General features: G+C 39.3%; 1 protein-coding gene across 4 annotated transcripts in view; it reads right to left on the bottom strand.

The window, feature by feature from the left end:
* The window catches only part of LOC126335460 (uncharacterized), a 241,731-nt gene that overhangs the window by 4,814 nt on the left and 209,471 nt on the right, over positions 1–27,446 (bottom strand). For 2 of the 4 annotated variants that reach the window (XM_049998759.1, XM_049998762.1), the window contains exons 4-10: positions 14,683–14,915; positions 14,339–14,509; positions 13,711–14,071; positions 10,335–10,479; positions 6,519–6,709; positions 5,703–5,891; positions 5,287–5,343 (exon numbers count right to left, since the gene is read on the bottom strand). In XM_049998759.1, the coding sequence (XP_049854716.1) occupies positions 5,287–5,343; positions 5,703–5,891; positions 6,519–6,709; positions 10,335–10,479; positions 13,711–14,071; positions 14,339–14,509; positions 14,683–14,915 (1,347 nt within the window). Of the gene's footprint in view, positions 1–5,286; positions 5,344–5,690; positions 5,892–6,518; positions 6,710–10,334; positions 10,480–13,710; positions 14,072–14,338; positions 14,510–14,682; positions 14,916–27,446 lie in introns of all 4 variants that reach the window. The other 2 variants (XM_049998761.1, XM_049998760.1) reach the window with 2 other exon arrangements.

Raw genomic sequence — 27,446 nt, 5'->3', positions numbered from 1 at the left:
TATAGATCAAGATAAATTTTATCAAATAAAAACTTTTCCTGTTAAGTATATGACATGGTTAGCTACAGTATAAGACTTATCTCCATACAGTAATGCAAAAAAGTCCTAAAAAGTAGTGTGTTCAGTTAACAATTTAAGAATTGCAAATTTCTGGAAAGCTTACAACAATTAGACTGGGATAAAGTGTACAGGGAACCTGATGCTAATTTAAAATTTAATCCATTACATGATATCTTTGTGAGTATATATGAAGACAGTTTCCCCTAAGAAAACAGCGATAAACAACTGTTAGCAACCATCTAAAAATTCATGGCTTACTGAAGGTATAAAAGTACCTCACAAAAAGGGAAATGTATCTTATAGCTAGAAGGAGTAATGATCCAGAAACAGTCCAAAATTACAAAAACTACTGCACCATTTTAACAAAAGTTATTAAGTCCAGAAGTATGTGCATTATGTTTGGGATTAGCACCTCTGATAATAAAATTAAAACAATTTGGAATTAACAATTATTTGTATATAACAATCATTTGTATCAAATATTCCACAAAAGTGTGTTATCAGCATAATAGCTGCAGTCCACCCTACTGGAATATTATAAAAAGGAAACAGGGCAACCGAGAGCACAAAAATATGGTATTGTTATCAAGCTCAATTAAAAGTTTGTCAACAAAAAGAAGTGGAAATATTTTTAATAATGATTTTTAAGTGTTGTAGAGAAAACAGAATCCACCTACTTATTAGAAAATGCAAGGCTGTAGATGGAAGAGGCAATACCTATGCAATTTGGTAAAACTGAAATTCAAACTACCTTTCCTACTGAAATTACGAAAATAATAAATTCACTCCAAAGTAAAAGCTTGCATGGAACTGATGGCATTTCCAACAGAAGACTGAAAGCTTGTTCAGAACAGATAAGTAGGACCCTCAGTCACATGTGTAGCAGCTCACTAAAACAGGGCACTTTTCCAGGTAGATTGAAATATGCTACTGTTAAAACATTGCTTAAAAAGGATGATCGGTCTGATGCTAACAACTACCACCAAATCTTATTTCTGACAGCTATATCCGCAATTCTTGAGAAAGTGATGTATTCAAGAGTAGCTTCACATATTTGTAAAAAAGAAGTACTAAAAAAATGTCAGTTTAGTTTTCAGAAAGGCTTGTCAACAGAAAATATTGTATCTGATTTCACTGATCAAATATGAAATGTATTGAATAACCGAACATCCCCCACTGGGATATTTTGTGATCTCTCACAGGCTTTTGACTCTGTGAATAATGAAATTCTTCTACATAATTTTAAGTATTGTGGTATGAGTGGGACAGTGCACAAATGGTTTAATTCATATTTAACTGGAAGAATGCAGACGGTTGAAATTAACAGTGCAGATGGCCTGGAAAAATCAGCAGAATCCTCTAACTGGGTATCAAGAATGGTGTCCCACAGGGTTCACTCTTATTGTTCTTAATATATATTAATTACTTGCCATTCTATATTCATGAAGATGCAAAGCTAGTTCTTTTTGGTGATAATACAAGTACAGTAATCACACCCAACAAACAAGAATCAGCTGAGGAAATTGTACATAATGTCTTTCAGAAAATTGTCACGTGGTTATCTGCAAATGGACTTTCACTAAATTTTGAGAAAACACAGAGTATACAGTTCTGCGCAGTACATGGTATAACACCATCAATACATAGCATTGAAAGTCTGACAGATAACCAACCAGCATTTAAAAACAAACTAAAAGAATTTCTGGATGACAACTCCTTCTGCTCAATAGATGAAGTTTTGGGTATGAAGTGTGTAAAGGAAACTTATGTTGAAGTGACACATTCCACATCATTAAAAACATATTCATGACCTAGGAATAAGTATTAATGTAATGTAATGTGACAATCAGAGAGTTTGCCATTCAAATCTTTTCATTAACACATATTTCCTATTCCTTGATTCTTGGCAAGAAAATTCATCAAACCTATCTGGAAATCAAAGAACCAAGGGTATCTGATGTTTTGGATATTTGTAACTTTCTTTTGTCGTTGACAGTGATAATGATACAGATTATTCACATCTGTTACACCAATAAAAAATATGTTGGGGTTATTTGTTCTAGTTGGGGTAGGTAACTGCACCAATCTCACTGCTTTAAAAGCAAATAGATATTTAAAAAATAGATATTTAAAAAATCCACTCAAAATGCAAGTAAAATTTGCAGTGTAGGGTAAGATAAATGCTTTGCTTCTCCTGGATGTCCCCCAACTTTTTATTTTATAGGACATCCATGTCAATAACAATTATTTGTATCTAGTATTTGCATTTGTTGTCTACACAGAGAGTTTTGCATTGGCCTTTCAAACACAATCTTTATAAAACATTTACATTACTACAGACGAGAAAAGCACATTGTATAATAGTCAAGTATTAAGTGTCATACCAAAGCTGAATTTTAAAGTTATGCAAAAAACAGCATTTCATTATCTAATCATGCACCTAAATGTTAATTAATGTCTTCATTACAATAATTTCAGATAGAACTACATTACTCCTACTGGTTATTTTGTATATTTATTAAAAAATACACTGCCTCAGAGTATTCACAAAATTCTCGCTTAAGCATCACTACTGCATAGATACATACACACATTCCAGGTTATGTTCATATTCGAAACAGGCAAGCAATGCTTAATGTTTCATAACAAAAACAGAAAACTGTCATTTCCCCCAATGAGGCCAACAAAATTACAGCAGAATGTAATTTATACTATTACAGTTTATTGGTAAATAAAATTTAAGCTCACCACATTAAAAACTAACATCTCATATTAGCTTTGAACACAGGTATCAAAGAATCGCCATCTTAAATCAAGAATTTAAAGTGATGCAATTGACCATTTACTAAAACCAGGACACTTATGGAACAATTATTAAATTACTGCCAGAATTGACAGTTTTACAGACACTGAAAACTTAAATACTTGATTGAAGTATTAAAGTGGTGGTATTTTGATGAAACTCAGAAAACCAAAAACAGAGATGTAAATGATTGGGCATTAAGAAAAATGTAATTGCTATTAATTCACACTGTTGACTATTTACAATTTCTTAACTGGTAATGCATTTCAAGGTGATAATAAACAGAAACATGTACTCACTGAGTGTTACTTGTGTAAAAAGACAAAAGAAGAAACCATGAGCTTTTCAAGCATTGTTCAGTATGTACTTTTTCCAAATTAAAAGATAATCTCATGATACTACGTGGTAGCTGTCACATGTTTTGAACATTACTTGCTGACCTTCTTGTTATGGGATAATGTTCCAATTTAAATGTTAAAGTAGTATCTAGTAAAATATTAAAACACATTCATTGCGTCCTCAGCTGACTGACTTCTCTTCCTCGGCAGAAATGATGGAAACCTTTCTACAAGAAATTCTACAGAAGAAAACTTGCCATTCTCAATTCTGGAAACTTCTGCTTTGCATGCTTCAGTACTTCATTACTGAGGGGAAGCTTGTTTACGATATAATCACACGCTGAGCATTCATGGAGCTGATGATGTTCCTAAATACGATAAATTATCCACGCTAATACTTTCTGTTTTGACTCTGATGCACAGCGGTGCTGAGTGTGAGCATGTGTTCAGCTTGGCAAAGAAGAATCGGAATCAGTTTAGGACCCCCATGTCGAATGAAACTCTAGGATCAATTTCTGTTTTGAAAACAAGAAGCAGTGGTTCATGTTACGTGATTACTTTTCCCTCAGAATATCTGAAGAAAGTGAAGAAAGCTATTCATCTTCATCTTTCCTCTGCAACTTGAGTTGGAATATAGGCAGTGTTCTGTGAACTGAGAAAATTTTGTAAATAAGCGTAAATAAATGTTCACTTAAGTAGCTTTGACAGTGTCATTCATATTGTGGTTTGCAAGATCAAGTGCAAAAAAGCTCATTTTTGTGTAGTGTGTGAACTGTTCCCACTGTTAAGTGACAACAAATGAACACTCATCAGCAAGTAACTTGTGTAAGTACCTAACTTCAGAGGTCGAAAATAGTTGTCTTAAAATGCTGTCAACATTACATGTGTTAACATTATTTGTAATCTCTTTCTGTGTCATCTTTACTTGGTATGTCCGCCCCATTAGCTGAACGGTCAGCGCGCTGGATTGCCACGCACAGGGGCCTGAGTTCGATTGCCAGCTGGAAAGGGATATTTTCTCCCCTCATGGATGTGTTGTCATCATCATCATTTCATCCCCATTGTCAACATGCAGGTTGCCCAAAGTGGTGTCATATTCAATAAGGCCTGCACTTGGAAGCCCAACTTCCCAACTGGGAACTCTCGGCCACTGACACCTTACGCTCATTTCCATTTTCTCGCTATGTTTGAACACCCTGCGATGCATGCATGCATTAAGTTTTTGTGATTTGGGATCATCTGGATTTATGTTTTTGAAAGTTGGCAGGTATGGCCACGTGTTGGAGAGATATACTGAAGCATGTGCACTTGCACCAATGATGATCCAGCAGCTATCAGCCACACTGGTAGAGGAATGGAACACCTTACCAACTTTTTGGTCAGCATGGTACATCACTGTAGAGCAACCAATGCAGTCCTTGGTGATCACACCTTTTGTAATGTCCACAGGACCATCAAGAATCACAGTGATTTCAGTGTAATACCTGTCTTTGAAGAAAAGTGTCAATTCTGTTAATCTTATTGCATATTTCTTTCAGTTACTTTCTGTACTAGACTGAAAAGCTCTTCCTATAAATAGAAGTGTCATCAAGCTATTTTGCTTGGCTGCAATACATCATGTGAAATTTAGTTTCATCCCTGAGTTTTGCATACTAGTGTAGAAACAATGTAAAGCCACAGTCCTATACACCTTAACCACTGCATGCCATAGAGACTTAGTATGTATTCTAGTGGTTGTATTTATACCTTCTCAATGCAAATATGTTTCATAAATTTAACCAGACAAGAAACATAAGATATGTCTTGATTTTTGTATGCATTGAGTTAATGCTTTGAGGAAGCAATAGTGATAATTCACCAAGTAACTCAAGAAACCAAAAATAAAACTTAAGGGATAAAAATGCTTACTATTAGTGTAATTTTCATATAATAAGCAAGTCCGAAGAGAATGATTGAAGTTATGCAAAAACTAAGAGAACTTTTATTATTTGCAGGGAAAGTACGCCAAACAGTAAAAGCGGCTAGATAAACGAATTGTGTTAGAAAGTTTTGTTACTGATGTGATAATGACATCCAGCTGAATACCTTTGACTTGCATCCACGGGGTAAAAGTCTTCTAAGATTTTTGTTTATGCTCATTCTCTGAAAAATGGAATTGAAATAATCCTAAGAATGTCAATCCCAGGTTTACCTCAAATAATATAGAATCACACCACAAAAGTTAAATCTGTTTTAATTACAATTTATTTTCAGTGATAATGTTGGTTAGACCTTGTGTACCTTGAATGACTTTCCTGTCAACAGAGAAAGCGTGTTGACTGATATACATACAGCAATTATTAACAGGTGCAACATTCCACTTGCATCAGATCCAGCATAAAGCTACAGGTATGATTCAGAACACTACTTAGTCAATGCATAAGTGGAAGCAATGGAGCAAAACTGAGATGTTAAGTGGTGGCATGCCTACATGTGGGGCAGATACCGACCACAGTCTTTACCTCCTTGCAGGCCAAGTTGTGGATTATGGCAGAGCCCCGTTCTTGCAGCAATGGAATATCTGAGAGGAGAGAATGAACAGCCACCTTCGTTGTAACACGTATGTTACTAATAGTTCGCCCACAGTATTCCCACTCTGAGATGTACAAAAGCCACTCTGAACTGCTCAAGTTTTCAAACATGTTACAAATCTGAAAAAAAAGGGAAAAAAATCACATACATTTAAAATCTAATGGTTCAAGAAGACATTTTCACAACATTAAGAGGAAACATATTTATGGATACTTTCTTCATTCACTCATTTTTGAGATATAATGTGCATGAGAATTAATTACAATATTAGTATGTAACAAACAGTTGCAAAATGATTACAGATATAGTAAAATCTCTGAATGTGGAATCAAACTGGACTTATCTTTTACAAGGGAGCCTTTCTGGCACTTGTCTTAAGCAATTTAGCGAAAGGACAAAAACCTAAATCTGGATGGAGATTGCATTCCCAATCATTTCCAAATGTTGGTCCAGTGTCTTAAACACTGCGCCCACCCCAGTTGATATCAGAGTTGGCAGTAATTATGACACCTTATATTTGACAATCATAAATTGTTTGTTGATAATAAATCCTTTTCTTTTTGTTAAACACTTATTTTGTGTGTCATTCAAACAACACTTCAGTTTGTAGAAGAGAATTAAATCAGTGCATGTGCGAACGTAAAACAGAATAGCATATTTCTAGCTTTGCATGGAATCAGCCATTAAGTAATGAAAATTTAATAGTTAGCAGTACACAGCAATTGAACGTAAATCAAGATACTCACAAAGAGTGCAAGGGATTCCTGTTCTGCCTGTGTTAGTCTGTCCACGTCATGTGCATAATTCATTAGAACATGCTCTCGGCGGTCTTGGTGCAAGAGAAGTATGACGTCATCTTTGAGTGCAGCTGCTGCTAGTAAGTTTAACAAATGTACTCGTACTTCTGGATTGAGAGATGTATCATGAAGTACACGACCTGAAACAATAAATGAATGCACTTTATTAATAGTATACACTAATCAATAAAAATTATTCTGTGACTTTAGATAGAAACCATTAAATAATATGTAATTTTAGTTACATTCTTATGATTCAGTGTTAATGTTGCACTAGCACTGCATGAAACTCAAAGATACCATGATTTAAAGAGTCCAGGTAACAAAACACTGATTAAATGAATGGCAAAGTTATTGTCAGGCTTGTAGAAAAGACTGATAATGTTCCAAGCTCTTGGACAAACCCTTTTCAAGAGCTACAGAGTATACACACACAGACATATAGATGTGTGGCTACAGTGCCCCATTTATTGCACTGTGCTGACATTGCATTTAGACTGGGGTGAAGGAACGAATACAGAAGATTCAGGTTTAACGTTCCATCGACATCAAGGTCATTAGAGATGAACTTGTGCCATCTTGGACCTTCTCCCATCAACATCAGTTTCTCTGTATTACACAATGAGGGTTTTCTTTGTGGTACATCCTTCTATCCTATAACCCTCCTGGCTTCAGTCTCCATTAGCCACTGCGCCACACACACCTCCCTCTACCCTATCCCACTCTCCCAATCCACTCCTACACATCATTGCATGCTGCACAGAACTCCCTTGTCAGTGACTGGAACAAGGTCACCAGTACCACATTTCTCTCCTGTGCATTTGCTGTCTCCCCATCCTACGTGCCGATCTCCCTTCCTCAACCATCCTTCCCACTTTCCATCTCACTTCTACCCTCACTCTCTCCACTCAACATAACCCCCCTTCCCAGTCAAGCTTTTCTGCTCACAAAGTCAGCTGGGAAAACATAGTTCTACAAATGTGTGTCTGATGTACACTATAGCTCTGAAGAAGGAGTCATCTCCTCAAAGCTAGCAATGTTCTCAGTCTGTCAGTGATTCAGCACATGAACTATTTGGCAAGTTGTTGCATCTACTCCATATATGTATATATAACTTTAAATTACACCAGTCATATTCCATACAGCCCACAGTGTTATCTCTGAGATGGGGAATTAAAGCACTGTAATAAAATAGCTTGGCAATGAATTATTACTGTGGTAGTACAACTCCTATTTTAATAATTATTTAAGAATAAAAGAGATGACTCACCAAAAGGCAGAAGCACTATATTGTTGGCAGGCAAACAAACAAAAGGTACAGAGCTTGGCTAGCTTTCGGAATGTACTTCCTTTTACTAGCTGTAGGAACTCTCTCTCTCTCTCTCTCTCTCTCTCTCTCTCTCTCTCTCTCTCTGCATATTGTGCCACTGGGTGATCCATCTTATTTTTGGCAACAGTTTGGTGCTGACCATTCATTCTAGTTGACTGCTGGTTGGTTGTCAAACCAATGTGAAACGCTATGCAGTGGTCGTAGCAGAGCTAGTATATAACATGGCTGCTTTCAAAGGTGGCCCGGCCTCTGATGAGGTAGGATTAGCCTGTGATGGAACTGGGGTACAACATATGAGATTTCAGTGTCTGCTTCACAACCCATGCCATTTGGATCCTTCCCACCACCACCTTTTCTGAGCTGCACTATTTTTTTTTTTTTTTTTTGTGTGTGTGTGTGTGTGTGTGTGTGTGTGTGTGTGTGTGTGTGTGTGTGTGTGTGTGTGTGTGTGTGGGCGGGGGAGTGCACTCACTTGTGTGTGTTTTTCCTACAGCTATAAAAATGAAATGCATTCCAAAAGCTAGCCTAGCTCCGTACCTTTTGTCTGTTTGCCTGTTGACGACACAGCACTTCTGCCTTTCAGTGAGTTGTCTCCTTTATTCCTAAATAATTCATAATTTTCAACCAGAACTTTCTGTACATTATCATATTAGTGTGTGTGTGGGGGGGGGGGGGGGGGGGGGGGGAGCTTATGGGCGCTCAACGTTGAGGTCATCAGCGCCCTGACACACATTAAAGGGAACGAATGTGGGCAGACCGAATAAAACTGAAGCACACACACAAAGAAAGCAGAAGAAAGCAGGAAAATGCTACATAAGAAAGTAAAACGTAAGGAAAGGGAAAACGTAGCAACAAGAATGACACAGTAAATTGTCATTGGCTGGCCACTTACATAAAATATGGGAGAGCTTGTCACACAGTGAGCAAATTAAGATCCTCTCCCCAAAATCTTCGTAAAAACATTTGACATGGCACAGAACTTTAAAACTTTAACCACATTCGTCCGAGTGTTGCCTAAAAGTGATGGCAGGTCTGCTGGCAAGTCAGCCGCGGCCCGCTGGTCAGAAAATAAAATGCAATCCAATAAAACGTGGCACACAGTGACCTGGACACCACAAGCACCACACATTGGAGAGTCCTCTTGCCGGAGCAGGAAGCCATGCACCATAGGGCTATGGCCTATCCAAAGCCGAATGAGGAGAACCTCGTCCTGTCAACGGGGCTGAAAGGAAGTACACCACACACGCGTCGTGGGCTTGACTATACGGAGCTTACTGTCAGTCACTTCCAGCCAGTCATCCTCCCACCGACGCATGACTCGTGAGCTCAACAGCGAGGTGAGTGCGTGCAGGGGGATAGCACACTGAGATACTTGTGGATCGAGACACGCCTCCTTGGCTGTGAGATCTGCCCTTTCATTCCCAGCAATGCCGACATGCCCCGGAACCCAGCAGAAAACCACCACTTCCCCAGTCCCTGTAGTTGGAGGAGGGCATCCTGGATGGTCTGGACTATTTTATCTGCTGGATACAAACGTTGCAATGAGTGAAGGGCACTTAGTGAATCGGAACAGACATATGAGATTCCATCGGACTGTCAATACGCACTAGCAGATGGCTGAGTCTAAATATACTTTGTATGTGATGCATACCTGTTCTAATAATAAACTCTTCAATTCTTCTTAGAGATTGTTTCTTGACCAAGCAATAGTTCTGTGTACTCTTCCTAAGGCAAGTGAATACTGGTAATGGCAGTGGACATTAATAATGTAATTATGCATTTTGAATGACTATGAAGTATTATAAGAAAAATAATGATACATGAAGCTGATAGATTTCAGGAAGGTCACAGTACGCAACAAGAAAGCAAAAAAATACAATAAGGACCAGAGGATTAAGAGATGGCACTGCCCCATTACACATGGAATATGAATTGACAAAAAAAGAAGCCCTTATTACAAAAAAAGTTTAAAATTTTTAGTGATGGTAGATCTCAAATTTGATGCCTTCTTCTTCCCATGCATCACTGACAGGATTACAACTCTATTTATTTTTATTTCATTTTACACATCCAGTTCCATAGGACTAAATTGAGGAGCAAATCTCCATGGTTATGGAATTAGTCAGCATATGAATCATAAAGGAATAACAGAAGAAATCCTTTTGCAACTCTAATCATCCATGTAATAACCAATCACACTCTTTATTTCAAATTAATCATTTATTTCCTGGCTGGAGGTTTTTTATCTTACTGCTCTGTTTAATACCTTTCTTTCAACTAAGAAAGAATACACCTTGCTTAACTCAAATAAAATTCAGTACCCACTATCAATTATTCAACTGTACAGGTTAAAAGCTAATCTGGTTTAAAACATATACAGTCTTCTGCTTAAATACATGAAGATATTTATGTTAATTACTTTGAAGTAACCATACCAACAAAGTTAAGGAATCCATCGCCGAGCGCCCATGATCCTTCATCTTCTAACATATACTGGTGAAGTTCCTCCAAGGATTGCCGCTCTTCAGCATTTAAAATGTTTTCCACTTTGTCCACAAGAGAATCAAACTCTGCAGGTACCTATAACATTTAGCTCAATTAGAAACTGCACCAAAGCAAGTTAAGTGAACCATTTATGTTGCTCGTACCGGTAACTGCAATTCAGTTGGGTTGACCTATTACAAAAAGTTTATTCTGCATCTTATCAATGAAAGATATTACAATTAAATTACATTTATTTTTCACTACCTGTCTTTCAAATATGTTCTATAATAATTATTATTACACACTTCAGCTCCATACTTCAAGCCATCAGAAACAATGATATTAAATGATATTAGCACCACGCAAATACTGTCATCTCCCCTTATATACAGTAACTGCTGCAGTTGAGACAGTGCCACAGAAAAATCAGCAAAAGTCTTATGTAAAAAAGCAATGTTCTGAACTCTTACCACATTATTTTTTAAGTCCACTTTTTCAGCCTATGGGTCTGATACATGTAGGACTGGTAACTATACCAAATCTGCTAACTTACAGTGGAAACTCCCCATTGCACCCCCCTCAGATTTTGTGGTAAGAGGGCCCAGTGGATAGCCCAACAAAAACAGGGCAAAGGTAAAGCATGAAAACACGAAGAATATGTGGTAGACTGTGGAAAAAAAAAGTAATGAGAAATAGAAACAGTGAATGGTCCAAGAGCAAGAAGTGCACAGTAGAGCACGCGATAAGACAAATGGTGCCACGGTTACGTGGTTATGGTGTTGGACTGTTAAGCAGGTGAGCCATGATCAATCCCCCCTTGTGCCGTTCTTTTTTTCAGCTGTTCACTTTATTCAAATTTGTATCTGTGTTGTGGTGTAAAGTCAGCTTGCAACAGCGAGGTGTAAGGTAGGGTTCTATAATAACAGTTGATTCTGCACAGCTGCTCTATTAGCAGTTGAAAAGAAGTGGCTTTCAAACGGGAACCACAAACGTTTGATGAAAAGGTGACAACTCAACCAAATCCTCCACTGGAAAACATGTCTGGCGTGTCATACTTAGTACTAGTAACATAATTTGTGTCATATAATAGGAATCTCTTATCAATGCACCTAATTTGTATGCACGGTAACTGAGTGAGATAAGCCTCCTTGCCTGATATATGTGTTTGTATTAATGTGATCACTCCTAAGGTAATTATGAAAACATAATAGTTTGTCACAGAAGCTACAACAAATGAACACATCAGTTTCATGATCACACAGTTTCTCTGTGCTCTGTCAAAATATATGTTTTTAATGTTTTTGAAGCTGTGTCCCGTTTTAGAAGTCTTGACTCTTGAATTCCTTTGTTGTGTCATAGTTCGCACCCATTTATTTGTTGTTTTCATTTCTGTGAGACATCTACATGGTATCTCACCTGCTCTTCTTCACATTTACTTGTGATGGTAACGTACTCTTACCACAAGAATCATATTCTATAACCAACATATAGTATGACAACTGCCAAGTCTACAGAAAGAGAAAAACTGATGGCTGGACAGACAGTTCATAATGGTGTGAGCAATAAAAAAGGAAAAGAAAGAAAAAGTGGCATAAAGAAGATATGAACCCGATTCGCCTGCATGGCTGTCCAACACCATGATCACTTACTCACAACACAATTGCTTGCAGATTGCTCTTTATTGAATGTCTTGTCTATGGACAATTCACTGTTTCTATTTTGCTTTTTTTTCACCTACTTCTTATTTTAAGGCTTGATCTGTGTTCAGTTTTTGTCGGGCTATCCACTAGGCCATCTTACCACTAAAGCTGAGGGAGTTCAGTGGGGAGTTTCCCTTGTGTGACTATTTCAAATTGGGGCATGAAAACTAAACATTATCAAATTCTTACTAGCTAAAATATGTTTTTTCAGTACTAGGATTTTGCAGAATCATCTGTCTGATATGTAAAACATCACTTCCAAAACTATGACACATAGCATCACCCCACATATAATTATTAGAAGTAAATATTATAGTGTGTAAAATGTTATTGGTGAATTTGTTTTGTACATTTGAGAAAACACTTTAAGCTTTTGATAGTTTTCTCCATATTTATTTACTCCTCTTAGGGGCCGAAAGTCTGAGAAAACTCCTGCTTTCACAGCTACTGAAGGACTGCAAAAACTCCTCTTTACAAGGCAGTTTTGAAATTTAATATTTACTTGCATGCATTCAAATATATTGGCCAACTTCTCAAACTGTTAGAAATATCGATTATGCAGCCAACTTACGAGTCACAACAAAAAGCCAACATACAAGCACTGATTCAGCCCAGGACGCCTCAATGAGAGACAAATTCAATATCAAGAACCTGCTCAATGTGAATTACTGACCTAATTAACAGTGTCCCATCAACTTGAGAAACATGCACACAAAGTTAATGTATGTAGAAAAAAAAAAGGCTCAATACAGAAAACATTTTCTTAAAACACACTATCTAAGACAATAATAAAAAAATATTTTTCGTAAGTGATTACAAATAAGAACTAACAGTTTCTAATGCATTTGTGTCTCCATCAGATGCTTAATAAAAAAATTCATATTATCTTTGACCATTGATCTACATACCATTTCTTAAATATTTTTAATTGTTAATATGACCGGCTTTAGCAATATGAAATTAGTTGTACCTTCTACAATGCTTTACACAGTATCACATATTTATGATCTTGAAAAAAGTGATCAAAAGAACTGTATTTTTAAATTTAAACTATCTAGGATGTAGTTTTGTTTTACTCACCACTTTATTTTATAAATAACAATAAATGTAATATTATTTGTTCTATGTTTCAAAACTCTTGAAAACATTAACAGACAAAAAACTGATGTTACTATTAAAAATTAAATTTAAAACATCTATATATTTTATTTATGTTCTCCCTGCCTGACCCCCTTTGTCTTCTTTCTTCTTTATTTTTGGCATTTGGCTGTCAAAACATAATTAGGCATTGTTTAAAACAGTTTATGGATGTACTAACTCTGGTGGGCAACCTCAGTAGCTAAGTGGTCATTATGTTTGCATACCAGTCACAAGCTCCAGTTCAATTTCTGAAACTGATAAGGATTTAACTTAATGGAAAGCTAAGAAGAGGACACCTGAGTAGCCCCCTGAATGAAAATGAAGCTACACACCCAAAGTCGCCAAAGAAACAATGCTATAACTACCTCTTTCCACAATTTTATAACCACCAACACTTTCACGCAGAGTATGATACAGCCATCAAGTATAACATACATCAGAATTAAATCTAATGAAACTGTATGTACATGACTGCAGTGCAACTTACACTGACAACATCTTTAAACACAATGGGTGGCTCACGTTGCTTCTTTCTCTCTTCACGCTCCTTCCTCTCCTCGGCCTCTATTTCAGCCACCACATCTGCAGCAGACTGCTGTGGCCTTTTCTCTTCCTCATCTTGCTGCTGCTGCTGCTGCTCCTCAGGTGCTTCAATGACACTGTCAGCCATGTTTGTTCGACTTGGACTTGAACTAGCACTGTCGGGAGTGAACTCGGCTGAACTACTTCCACACTCCTGATCTATCCTCTTCTTTTCACGCTTCTTTTTCTTCTTCTTTTTGCGGTCTTTCTTTGCTAGTTTCTCATTAATAACATTTCGTCGTTCTTCAAGTGCTACAGAATTACGTCTACGAAAATAAAACAAAAAGCTTTTAATAATCATAGTGAACATTATCAGGCACCAGGTCTACACAGCAACAGTAATATGAACCCATCAATAGCAAGGACCAGTTTATGATACTGTGATAGACATGTACTACATTACAGATTTTTCCAGCAGAACAGTTGCATTTATGTCTGACATACAATACAAATTCACACATTTAGTCCATTATTTAAACTATCTTTTATGTTTAAGACAAAGATACATCAATTTAAAAATCATTTTTAATTACCTGACTTCTTCGATAGCTGAATTTAATTCGGCAAATTCTGGTGATTCCTGACGGCTTCGGCGTGAATCTTGTGGTGTGTAATTTCTGAGATCACTACCAGTGTTTATTCCAACACCTCTTGAAACTTGATTCAGGCTATCAATAACAGGACGAAGACTCTGCCCTAGGGGCCTGCAAAATATTTTCCATACATTTTTATTTTCATATGACATATACATATACACAAATTTGTTGTTAAGTATCTAAAATAGATCACTTTATAACAATGTGAAGTGTTCTGGACAATTAGCAAAACAGTACTATTATAAAGTGCTCAGAATAATTCCATAACAGGTGTTACTTACGTGGAAAGAATTTCTTCTGGCAGATCAAGTATGTATTTGGGAATCCCCTTTCCACAGAGGAATTGTCCTACTTCATGAGAGAAGTTATTACAGTTGTGTGAGAATATGTCATATGATATTGGACTGAATGTTGATTCACCTAATCCAAGAATATATTCCAGAAAGACAGGGTATGGTATGTATGTCTCACCAAGATCTATTACTCTGTCAGGATCTCCCAAAACAGTGCCACCCTGTAAACACAGACAGAAAAATGATGTACTCTTTTGATGAAAAGCTAAACTCATCAGTCAAAAAAGACTGCGTATTGGAGACAAACATTGCTAATGTAATGTTGTTACATAAACATTAGCTACCTGTGAATAATTGAAACTTATATTAATAAACAATGCCTGAGAAGTCAGAAGTGAAGAAACCACAAAGTAATTAACACTTCTGACTTTATTATTTCTTTTTTCACAGACTGTTTCTACACTATTGTAGCTTTCGCATATAAGTGCTGTAAGATTGATTGGTGCTACACATATGAACAAAAAGAACTTTGATCAATACTGATCTCCTAGTACATACATCCAGGAAGTAAGAACAATCACATTAGGGATACTATTATATTTCTAAATGGTTATGGATTATTAGAATCATAATGTTTTCTTTAGTGAGTAACATCTGAAAATTGCATGTCTTTTATCTACAAAATATTACAAGTACTTATGAAAAAAATCCTCCCTTATTTAGTTTCTATCTCAGTTTTGCTGCAGATTAATGCAGTGAGTACTAGCACACTTAGTGTGTAGGTGAGAAGTCTCTCACAGATTCTGATATTATTCGTATTGAGAAACTGTTGAGTAATAGCTGCTGGTGAGTCTTCTGGGTTGAATAGGCTTTGTCCATAACGCTTTTCTGTTCCTAACATTCTGCATCTACATCCAACATATTGTCCAGATCTGTGCTGGGTGTATTCAGAAATGCTGCTGGTTCTGGTAAGTCTTGCTGTCTGAGTAGGCAAGAATCAGTGAACAGGAGCATCTCTGGAGATGTCCAGTGCAGATCTGGACAATATGTTAGAAACAGGAAAGTTTTACAGATCAATGCCATACAACCCAAAACACTCACCAGTAGCTAAGACATCCAGTTGTGAAAACCTTCACTGTATGCTGAATAATATACTTCCATTATCATTTCTCCAGTTTTTCGCAGATATGTTCCAGACTATAAGAGAATAATGACACAGCAGTAATTTCTTTGTTGCTTTCTAGAAAATATCATATCTACTTTCCTCCCAAGAGAAATCTTACTTGTTTGCTATTTTGATTTATTAGCATTCAACGTGTTTGATATTTAAATTAGCAATGTTTCACATCAGAAAGATGAAAACATAAATAATAATATGTGCACATAGGCACACATCGTACAGTTTTAGTTTCGGAGTAATTTAGAGGACAGTGTGGAATGTTATTCAGAGTTCCATTGAACATATTGTAGATTTCAGATTACATATATTCCATTAGAACTATAAATATAACTGTTTTACCATATTTGGTATGTATGCAATAATTACAATTGCAAGCAAAAATTACTGGTAGTGTGATACTGTGTAGAGCAAACATGTTATTCAGTTTGAGGGACATAAGGGTTGAAATGTAAAGTCACCATAAATAAATCAGTATTTCCTGCAACAAATGTCAATCATATTTAGTTATATGGAACCAGAGAAACGTAATATAACTGCCGTGAGCATAGCGACACAATAATTATTGATGGCCTGCAACTAGAAGTAGGACTATTTAATGAAGTGATAGAAGCTATGGTTAGCAATGGCACAAACATATATGGCTGTTTTATTATTATTACTATTATTATTTGAAATAGGGTTTATCACATTCAGAAGCACTGGTTGAGAGTTTCTTGTTGCTGATTGCTACAAGTATGCTTGTATCTGTTTCAAAGGCTGTCAACGAATTTCAATAACTATAGGGCTTCCGCATTGAATTGGACTTTTGCCAACTTCCTAGTACTGAATGCCAACAAGTATACTGGATCACACAAGGCTTGACAACAGCAGTCACACAATATTTTATCGGTTCAGTATTATAATTAGAGCTAATATAAAGAATTAATTTAATTTTTGTCTACTGAAGTAATACTGAGACTATTGCCTGTTTCTCACAGGCAGTTACCATGTGTAAAACCTACATTGCAACTGACATGGAGTCCAACAGACCTGGTAAAGTTCACTATCAGTAAAAATTCCACTGTTAAAACCTGATTCTTTCATCCAATGTTGTTATAATTACCTATATATTGCCTCTACAGTTCATGGTAAATGTTGTACCTGAAGGTCGGAGAACGCTCCCTGTCTCTAATGCCAGCGACAAAATCGAGAAAAAAAAATGCGGTGAAATATCAGTATAATGCTTGTCAATAGCTTTCGTAGCTTGTCGGAATAGGTCGTTATAACGTAAAAACGGCGCGTAGTCGCGTGTACCAGAGGACAAAGCGTGCGTAACGTCGTATCGGAAGCAGGCTTTTAACATCGAGCGTCTAGAGCGAGGAGGCGCCCAGAGAAAAGCGACCGGAAACGAGCGCCCGCGCTGGCCGGCGAGCCGGGAGTGCGGGGTCAGCGATGCTCCTCTCACCTGTGCCCGGCGGTCCGCACCCGCGCCACGCTGGAACAGCCACTGCGGCCGGCGCGCCCGCAGCCACCGCCGCCGGCCGCCGCCCCGGACACTAATCTTAGACGCGGCCGACGCCAAATTTAGCAGCGCGTCTCACGCTCCCCGACCGCCGCGCGTACCCTCACCCCGGCCCACGGCTGCTGCCCGCCAACACGGCGCGGCAGAGCTGCCGCGGCCACCAATTTTCCAATAACCGCCAAACATCGCTGCGACTGTGAGGCTCTTCGACGCGTCCCTCTCTGCGTTACTATCGTTTACTGTACCGCCAACAAGGCAGTGCACACTCGTGGGGCTGTTACCGAACAGGTGGCGATGGGAAACATCTGATACTGTTATGAACTGTAGATTAAAACTGAAGAAACTGCAAAAAGGTGCGACTTTAAGGAGATGGGACCTGGATAAACTGACAAATCCAGAGGTTGTACAGAGTTTCAGGGAGAGCATAAGGGAACAATTGACAGGAATGTGGGAAAGAAATACAGTAGAAGAAGAATGGGTAGCTTCGAGGAATGAAGTAATGAAGGCGAGGGATCAAGTAGGTAAAACGACGAGGGCTAATAGAAATTCTTGGGTAACAAAAGAAATATTGAATTTAATTGATGAAAGGAGAAAATATAAAAATGCAGTAAATGAAGCAGGCAAAGAGGAATACAAACGTCTCAAAAATGAGATCGACAGTAAGTGCAAAATGGCTAAGCATGGATGGATAGAAGACAAATGTAAGGATGTAGAAGCTTATCTCACTAGGGGTAAGATAGATACTGCCTACAGGAAAATTAAACAGACCTTTGGAGAGAAGAGAACCACGTGTATGAATATCAAGAGCTCAGATGGCAACCCAGTTCTAAGCAAAGAAGGGAAGGCAGAAAGGTGGAAGGAGTATATAAAAGGTTTATACAAGGGCGATGTACTTGAGGACAATATTATGGAAATGGAAGAGGATGTAGATGAAGACGAAATGGGAGATACGATACTGCGTGAAGAGTTTGACAGAGCACTGAAAGACCTGAGTCGAAACAAGGCCCCCGGAGTAGACAACATTCCATTAGAACTACTGACGGCTTTGAGAGAGCCAGTCATGACAAAAACTCTACCATCTGGTGAGCAAGATGTATGAGAGGGGCGAAATACCCTCAGACTTCAAGAGGAATACAATAATTCCAATCCCAAAGAAAGCAGGTGTTGAGAGATGTGAAAATTACCGAACTATCAGTTTAATAAGTCACAGCTGCAAAATGCTAACACTAATTCTTTACAGACGAATGGAAAAACTGGTAAAAGCCGACCTCGGGGAAGATCAGTTTGGATTCCGTAGAAATATTGGAACACGTGACGCAATACTGACCTTACGACTTACCTTGGAAGAAAGATTAAGGTAAGGCAAACCTACGTTTCTAGCATTTGTAGACTTAGAGAACGCTTTTGACAATGTTGACTGGAATACTCTCTTTCAAATTCTGAAGGTGGCAGAGGTAAAATACATGCAGCGAAAGGTTATTTACAATTTCTACAGAAACCACATGGCAGTTATAAGAGTCGAGGGACATGAAAGGGAAGCAGTGGTTGGGAAGGGAGTGAGAAAGGGTTGTAGCCTCTCCCCGATGTTATTCAATCTGCATATTGAGCAAGCAGTAAAGGAAATAAAAGAAAAATTCGGAGTAGGTATTAAAATACATGGAGAAGAAATAAAAATGAGCCTCGCCGATGACATTGTAATTCTGTCACAGACAACAAAGGACCTGCAAGAGCAGCTTAATGGAATGGACAGTGACTTGAAAGGAGGATATAAGATGAACAACAACAAAAGCAAAACGAGGATAATGGAATGTAGTCGAATTAAGTCTTGTGATGCTGAGGGAATTAGATTAGGAAATGAGACACTTAAAGTAGTAAGGGAGTTTTGTTATTTGGGGAGCAAAATAACTGATGATGGTCGAAAGCACCGAGGATATAAAATGTAGACTGGCAATGGCAAGGAAAGCGTTTATGAAGAAGAGAACTTTGTTGACATCGAGTATACGTTTAAATGTGAGGAAGTCGTTTCTGAAAGTATTTGAATGCAGTGTAGCCATTTATGGAAGTGAAACATGGACGATGAACAGTTTAGACAAGAAGAGAATAGAAGCTTTCGAGATGTAGTGCTAGAGAAGAAAGCTGAAGATTAGATGGGTAGATCACATTACTAATGAGGCGGTATTGAATAGAATTGAGGAGACGAGGAGTTTGTGGCACAACTTGACTAGAAGAAGGGGTCGGTTGGTAGGGCATGTTCTAAGGCATCAAGGGATCACCAATTTAGTATTCGAGGGCAGCGTGGAGGGTAAAAATCGTAGGGGGAGACCAAGAGATGAATACACTAAGCAGATTCAGAAGGATGTAGGCTGCAGTACGTACTTGGAGATGATGAAGCTTGCACAGGATAGAGTAGCATGGAGAGCTGCATCAAACCAGTCTCAGGACTGAAGACCACAACAACAACAACAACAACAACAACATACAGCAGATCCCTTAAACAAGAAAGAGTTCAGCCTCACGACTGGAAGAAACCACATTCCCAACAGTCCACAAAGAGGGTAACAGAAGAAATCCACGCAACTATCTGCCAGTCTCACTGACGCCCATCTTTTGCACAACCCTAGAATATTCTGAACTCAAACATAATGATCTGTGTCGAACAGAATGATCAATAAAGGCGATCAGGTTCACGCAGTATTGGTTGATTTTGGAAAAGAATTTGGCTCCGGAACCACACCAACGATTGTAAAACAAAATTACGATTATATGCGGTATCAAACAAAATATGCGACGGAATTGAGGGTATATTTAGTGGGACGATGTAGGTATTATTTTGCATGGAGAGCCATCGACGATGTAGGAGTAACTTAAGCCGTATCCCAGGAAAGTGTATTGGGACCATTCTTGTTCATATTCTGTACCAGCTGTGTGAACCTGGGATATTGACGGCTGCAGAATATCGAATACACGATCCGTACGTGGGGTACGTGCACGGAACACCCGTACAAGATCAGAGCTCAGCGCTTAGCGAATAGTCAGCACGAGAGAGAGATAGAGAGAGATAGAGAGAGAGAGAGAGAGAGAGAGAGAGAGAGAGAGAGAGAGAGAGAGAGAGGGGGGGGGGGAGTCACCAGTCGCTCTCACTGGTCAGTGATGCTGTCGTTGTGGTCTACAGTCACTACACAACCTCCCTTCCCCTCTCCTCCGGCAGTGCGGAACACAGCAGAGGAAATGAAGGAGCAGCACCGAGGTCAATGGGGCGACCTGGCGATCGGGCGGCGTCGGGTGTGGTAAGTTTGCCTGATCAGCCGCATCGTGGCTGGCCCGGAAAGTGGGCGGACTACACCGTCTACCATTTGTAGAGTAATACCACTTCACTGTAGACAATGTACGCGGGACATCCACACAAGAGCAGAGCACGGCTCTTACTAAGCAGTCAAGAGTCCACCGGCCGCCGCCCTCGCTGGTCAGTGATGCTGTTGTGGTCTATAGCCTCCGGTAATGCTTCGAAGTTCCCAAAGATGTACGGGAATTGGATGTACGTCCTAATCTCCTTCTTTCCCCCTATCTGTCCATCCCCTCCTCAGCGCTCCCCTCGTCCAGTGACACTATTTCGTTTAGTTTTAATCTGTAACCGGGGAGGGTTGCAAAGTTTTGGAAGATTCGGATTCCCGAGTACTGTTACATTCACAAGCACAAGTTTCTCAATATACAGGTTTCCTGTTATACTCGTCTGCGAGGAAGAACACAAAACATCACATAGTCTTGTTTGTAATTTTTGTTTAAAAATACACATACAGAGAAGCGACATATTTTGGAGAAACAATTTGTCTTCTGGTTTAAATGCTCTCCTATGGCAGTTATAACTAACTGCTACAAACAAAAATAAATCGCATATTTCAGGACAGCACAGCATTTTCTCTCTCGCAGTCAGTTTTAATACAAAACCTGTAAACTGTTGTTTAAAAAATATATATAGCCTACGGCCCTCTGAATGTTTATTAGCGTATCGTATACTAGCGTATCGTATACTAACTTTAAGTAAATCTGTAGAGAACTTATCGAGATATTTTTTTTTCTAACAATGCTTCCATACGACGCATTTATCATCCATGAAGAAAAATGCTACACCAATGGTAGTCAACCTGGTCCCTACCCTAAATACATTTTCATTAGGTTTTAAAAATTATTACAAAAATTTGGTAAGTATTATTATATGCTTCAACGTGCTGGTACGCTGGTTTATACATTTTATGAAGTCATTACTGTATAATCGGTGAGCGGTCAGAAAATTTTACTACTAATGGAGATACGACAATGGGCAATAAGTAGAGGAAAAAAAAAAGGTTGAGTACCCATGATCCACACTAGTACCCTGTCAGATCTTGATAACATTTCACTGTTGTGTAAAGAGTGGTATGTTGTTTTAAATATTCAGAGATAAACTGTGCACTTCACAAAGCGTAGAAAAGTATTATCCTATGACTGCAACATCATGAAGTCACAACTGGTCGATTCGTAAAAATATCTGGGTTTATCAACCTGTGAGGATATAATGCTGAATGATCACGAAGCATCAGTCGTACATAAGAGAGGGTGTAGCTCTCAGTTAACTGAAAGGACACTGGGCAAATGCAGTCAGTTTACAAAGTATATTGCCTACAAATCACTTCTGTGTCCCTTCTTAGAATATTGCGCAATTATGTAGGACCCACACCAAGCAGAAAGAAAAGAGGATATTAAAAGCTTATAAAGGAGGTCACCACCAATGGTCACATTTTGTTTGACTAAAGAGACCATCACGTAAAAACCTGAAATGGCTTTAAAACACTTTATTATCCCGCGAAAGTCAACTTACAAAGTTTCAAGAACGAGCAGTACATGGGTTGCACGTGTTCATCGGGAGTGATTTGTCATTGGTGAACTGAGTTCCTCCTGTGACGTGCTTGGCCCATGACTGCCATTTTTATTTGTCCACCACCATTCATGGGCACGCAGTTGGTGTAATAGATGTTTTATATGTTCTTTCAACTGTTCGACGAGCCAGCGTGACACCTTTTCTTATGAGTGGAAAGTGTTCTTATTGTATTGGTGGCATGTATGTATGTTAATACAAATTTTCCGAAGATCTGATGTTGACAGCAAGTTTCTGTCAAAACTGGGCATTGTGAAATTCAGTGAGGTGACAAAAGTCATGCGATACTTCGCAATATCGTGTCAGATCTCTTTTTGCCTGCCGTAGTGCAGAAATTGGGCACGTCATGGTCTCAACAAGTTGTTGGAAGCCCCTGCAGAAATATTGAGGTATGCTGCCTTTACAGCCGTCCTTAGTAGCGAAAGTGTTGTCGGTGCAGGATTTTGTGCATTAACTGACGTCTCGATTACGTCCCATAAATGTTCGACGGAATCATGTCGGGCGGTCTGGGTGGCCAAATCATTCGCTCGGATTGTCCAGAAAGATCTTCAAACCATTCGCGAACAACTGTGGCCTGGTGACATGGCACATTATCATCCATGAAAATAAAGTCCATGAACGGCTGCAAATGGTCTCCAACTACCCGAACACAACCATTTCCGGTCAAAGATCGGTTCAGTTGGAAGAGAGTATCCAGTCCATTCTATGTGAACAGCCCCCCACCATTATGGAGCCACCAGCAGCTTGCACAGTGCATTGTTGACAACTTGGGTCCATGGCTTCGTGGGATCTGCAACACATTCGAACCTTAGCATCAGCTCTTACCAACTGAAATCGGGACACTCATACCCGGCCACGGTTTTCCAGTCGTTTAGCGTCCAGCCGATATGGTCACGAGCCCGGGAGAGGTGCTGCAGGCGACGTCGTGCAGTTAGCAAAGGCACCCACATGGGTCGTCTGCTGCCATAGATCATTAACGCCAAATTTCGCCGCACTTTCCAAGCGGATACTGATTTCTGTGGTTATTTCACGCAGTGTTGCTTGTCTGTTATCACTAACATTTCCACGCACTTGGCGCTATGCTCGGTCGTTAAGTGAAGGCCGCTGGCCACCGCGCCGTTCGTGGTGAGAGGTAATGCCTGACATTTGGTGTTTTAGGCACACTCTTGACACTGTGGAGCTCAGAATAATGAATTCCCTAACGATTTCCGAATTGGAATGTCCCATGCGTCTAGCTCTATCATTCTGCGTTTAAAATCTGCCTTGGCGGCCATGATCACGTCGGAAAGCTTTTTACATGATTCACCTAAGTACAAGTGACAGCTCCGCAAATGCATTGCCCTATTATACCGTCAGTACGTGATAGTACACGCCATCCGTATATGTGCATATCATTATGCCATGAATTCAAATCAAATGTTCAAATGTGTGTGAAATCTTATGGGACTTAACTGCTAAGATCATTAGTCCCTAAGCTTACACACTACTTAACCTACATTATCCTAAGGACAAACACACACCCATGCCCGAGGGAGGACTCGAACCTCCGCCGGAACCAGCCGCACAGTCCATGACTGCAGCACCATGAATCTGGTCACCTCAGTGAAAAATGAAAATACCAAGCGATCTTGGCAGCAGAAAATTTTCCTGTTAACCAGTATTGAGTGAAAGAACTTCGCCTCCTACGTGTCGGTCAGCTAGGAACAGTGAAGACAAAATTAGAGAACGGAATATTTAAGCAGACATTCTTTCCGCTATCCATACGCCTTTGGAGTAGGAAGAAACCTTACGTACCTCTGCCATGTACTTCACAGTAACTTTCATTATATGTAAGTATGAATGTATGTAAATGCAGTTGTAGATACCTAGTAAGGCCGGTATTACACTAACAAATTTATTTGTCCAATATCTCTGTCGAATATCTTTGATAGTGTAATAGGGAACTTTGTCAAATGTCGTCAAATATTTGATCAAATATAGCGCCTCGCTGTAGATTTGATCAAAGAAGTCGCTTGTCTTCTGTTCACGGCAATGTGAGATGTTACCACGTGGAGTGTTGGCATCGCTGCAGCGTTCTGTCATCTGTAGTGTTTTTATAAAAGTTGCCGGTAAATACAATTGGTGTGTACCGATGTAAATTAATAGACATGTATGAAGCTGATGAGGCGAAGCTGATGAGGCGCTTTACAGCGTGAGGCACTCTGAATACAAAACTAGATTAAGAAGGTTGGAGACCTAACCTAACCCTCTCCTGTAACAAGGAATCGGAATGATACCGTGAGCCTGTCTTCTGCAGATATAGCTGTACTTAAGTGAGTATTGTGCTTTGTGATACGAGGATACACTTCACTGAGCACATACAGAAATGTGTGCTCATCCATTCTTAAGTAATTGATGTACGACTTGACGTCCTCCACTATAAGCTCGCGTAACAAGTTTTTTGATTGCTTTTATCGTGTCGTCGTAAAACACACGGCTTCGCCCTGGTACGTTTCCTTCTTTCCCCCGCTTCTCTTCCGCATGTGCACACAGTGCAATTGTGGTACATCCAACTGATGCGGTTAATAACAAGTTGTTGTTGTCAGCCATCTTGAACTTTGACAAAAAATATGATGACAGTGTAATACCCCTTCTTAGCACCACGTCAAAGATCTTTGTCAAATATATTTGACGAATATTTTATCAAATCTTTGATCAACTCTTTGACAAACAAATTTGATAGTGTAATACCGGCCTAAGGAAAAAGTTTTGCTCAAAAGTAGAACAACAGATATTTAGCTACACATTCAAGAAATCACACACAAGATACACCCTCGTACACTGATGGTGAAAAAAACCAAAGCTTAATTATTGTAGAGTAATGAAATTTCAGAAATACATTAGTTGAGGTAACATATTTAAGTTATTAACGTTGCAAGGCAACGGGCTAGTGTAAGCGTGACATAAGAAATTGCAAATGCGAAATACTGGTACATTAATAACCTGTTTAACAGGCTAAATGTTGAATGCAAGCATGCAAAAGCGCATGCATTGTGTTGAGGACGTGAGTTATGGGACTGCCTATTGCACTTGGTCGGTCAATACAGGGGCGGTTCATGCTGTTTGTGGATGACGCTGGAGTTGTCGTCCGACGATGTTACAAATGTGCTCGACTGGGGACAGATATTGTAAGCGAGCAGGCCAAGGCGACATGTCGAACATGTAGACCATGTTGCCTTCGAACAGCGGTATGTGGGTGAGCGTATCCCTGGAACACCGTTCACAAATGTCGGCTCAACAGGTCGAATCGCCAGACTGACGTACAAATCTGCAGTCAGGTTGCGTGGGATAACCTTGAGAGTGCTCCTGCTATCATACGAAATCACAACCCAGATAATAACTCCGGGTGTAGGTCCTGTGTGCCTAGCAAGTAGACAGGTTGGTTGCGGGCCCTCAACTGACCTCCTCCTAACCAACAAACGACCATCACTGGCACCGGGACAGAACCATCTTTCATCAACAGACCTTCACCCTGCCCTCCAATGAGTTCTCGCTTGACACCAGTGACGTAACAAATGGTGGTGATTTGGAGTCAGTGGAATGCGCGCTACAGGGTGTCTGGCTCGTAACTGTTCTTGAAGTAACAGATTTGAACAAGTTCGTTGTGTCACTGTGGTGCCAACTGCTGCTCAAATTGTTTTTGTCGTCTTAAATGCATTCTTTACTAAGATCGAAGGTAACGAACGCTCACGACCGTTACAGCATTCATTTACAGCAAACCGAATTTCCATCCTCAAAATAGCGCTACCGCACTTATGCGGCTGGCGCTAAATCTGAATACGTATCATATTCTGGATGTAGAAACATACCTACCAACTTTCGTTTATGCTGCAGAACTACTCCTTGGTGTTGCGATTTTTTTCGTCAGTGTTTACTAGAAAATGCAACATTGAAGTAGTAGATGTATTTTCGTATTTAGACAGCAAAGTAACTGACGAAGCCCGAAGCAGAAAGATATAAAATGCAGACTAACTATAGCAAGGAAAGTATTTCTGAACATGAGAAATTTGTTAGCATCGAAAATAAATTTAAATGTAAGAAGTCTAATGTGTAGGTACATGTTTGTGGTGTAGCCACGTACGAAAAAAAACGTGGACCAACAACACTTCCGACAGAAGACAGAAGCTTTTGAAATTCTGTGTGACAGAAGAACGCTAAAGATTAAATGAGTAGAACGAATAACTAATGAGGAGGTATTGAACACAATCGAAGAAAAAAGAAACATCTGGCACACCTTGACTAGAAAACGGATCGGTTGATAAGACACATTCTGAGACATCATTATCAACAACAACACGGTATTCAAGTGGGATGGTAAATAATTTAGGAGACAAGTGCATGGGTAATTGTGCGATATCTATTGACGACACGCTAAAAACTTCTCGAACCTACAGTGAAACACATTTTTAGGTAAAAGATACACATTTTTCTGTGTCCCTTTTAGCTTAATGCAATTTGTCCAATATTTCTCAGTGAGTAGGTTTCGTATCTGAAGAGTGTATCTCTAAGAATTGCAAAATACTCAAGCATAGCTGCTACAACCTGTCGAAGGTCTCTAAATATTTTCCAGCCCCATGTGGTAAGAAGTGGAATCCAGAAGCTTCAAATTCTGGCGAATGAGGGTGATGTTCCAACGATTTATATTACAAATCCTGTAGTTTTCCCACCGTCAAAGCACCTTCACAAACAGGTATTCTTTCCAGAAGAAAGATGATTTATTTTGTTTTTCAGTCCATACACCTTTCCAATTTTTTTTCGCAGTTCGTCCACGAGACTTTCATAGTACTCATACAATATTACCTTATTTGTCAACGTTTCATGTTTCATTTGATTTAAAAGCACCTATGCCTAGAATTCAGGCAGGACAGCCCCCCCCCCCCCCCCCCCCCCCACATTTCGTTCGATGCTAAAATGCTATTCCAACACAGTTGGAGCAGCTCTGCAATGTTGTCCGAGTTTAGGGGGAATATGTAGTGTGACGAGGCGTGAACGGGGAGTTTGGTCTGAGGATAGGCGTAATAGTGTAATCCGGCAGTTGTGCAAAGCCACTGTGCGAGAGTAACATAGTGGTTAGCGCATCTGACTAATGAGCAGGAGACCTGGGTTCGAATCCGGGCCTT

The sequence above is a fragment of the Schistocerca gregaria genome, chromosome 2 (assembly GCF_023897955.1).
Source record: "Schistocerca gregaria isolate iqSchGreg1 chromosome 2, iqSchGreg1.2, whole genome shotgun sequence".
Taxonomy (NCBI): Eukaryota; Metazoa; Arthropoda; class Insecta; order Orthoptera; family Acrididae; genus Schistocerca; species Schistocerca gregaria.
This window is presented reverse-complemented; position numbering and strand designations above follow the sequence as displayed.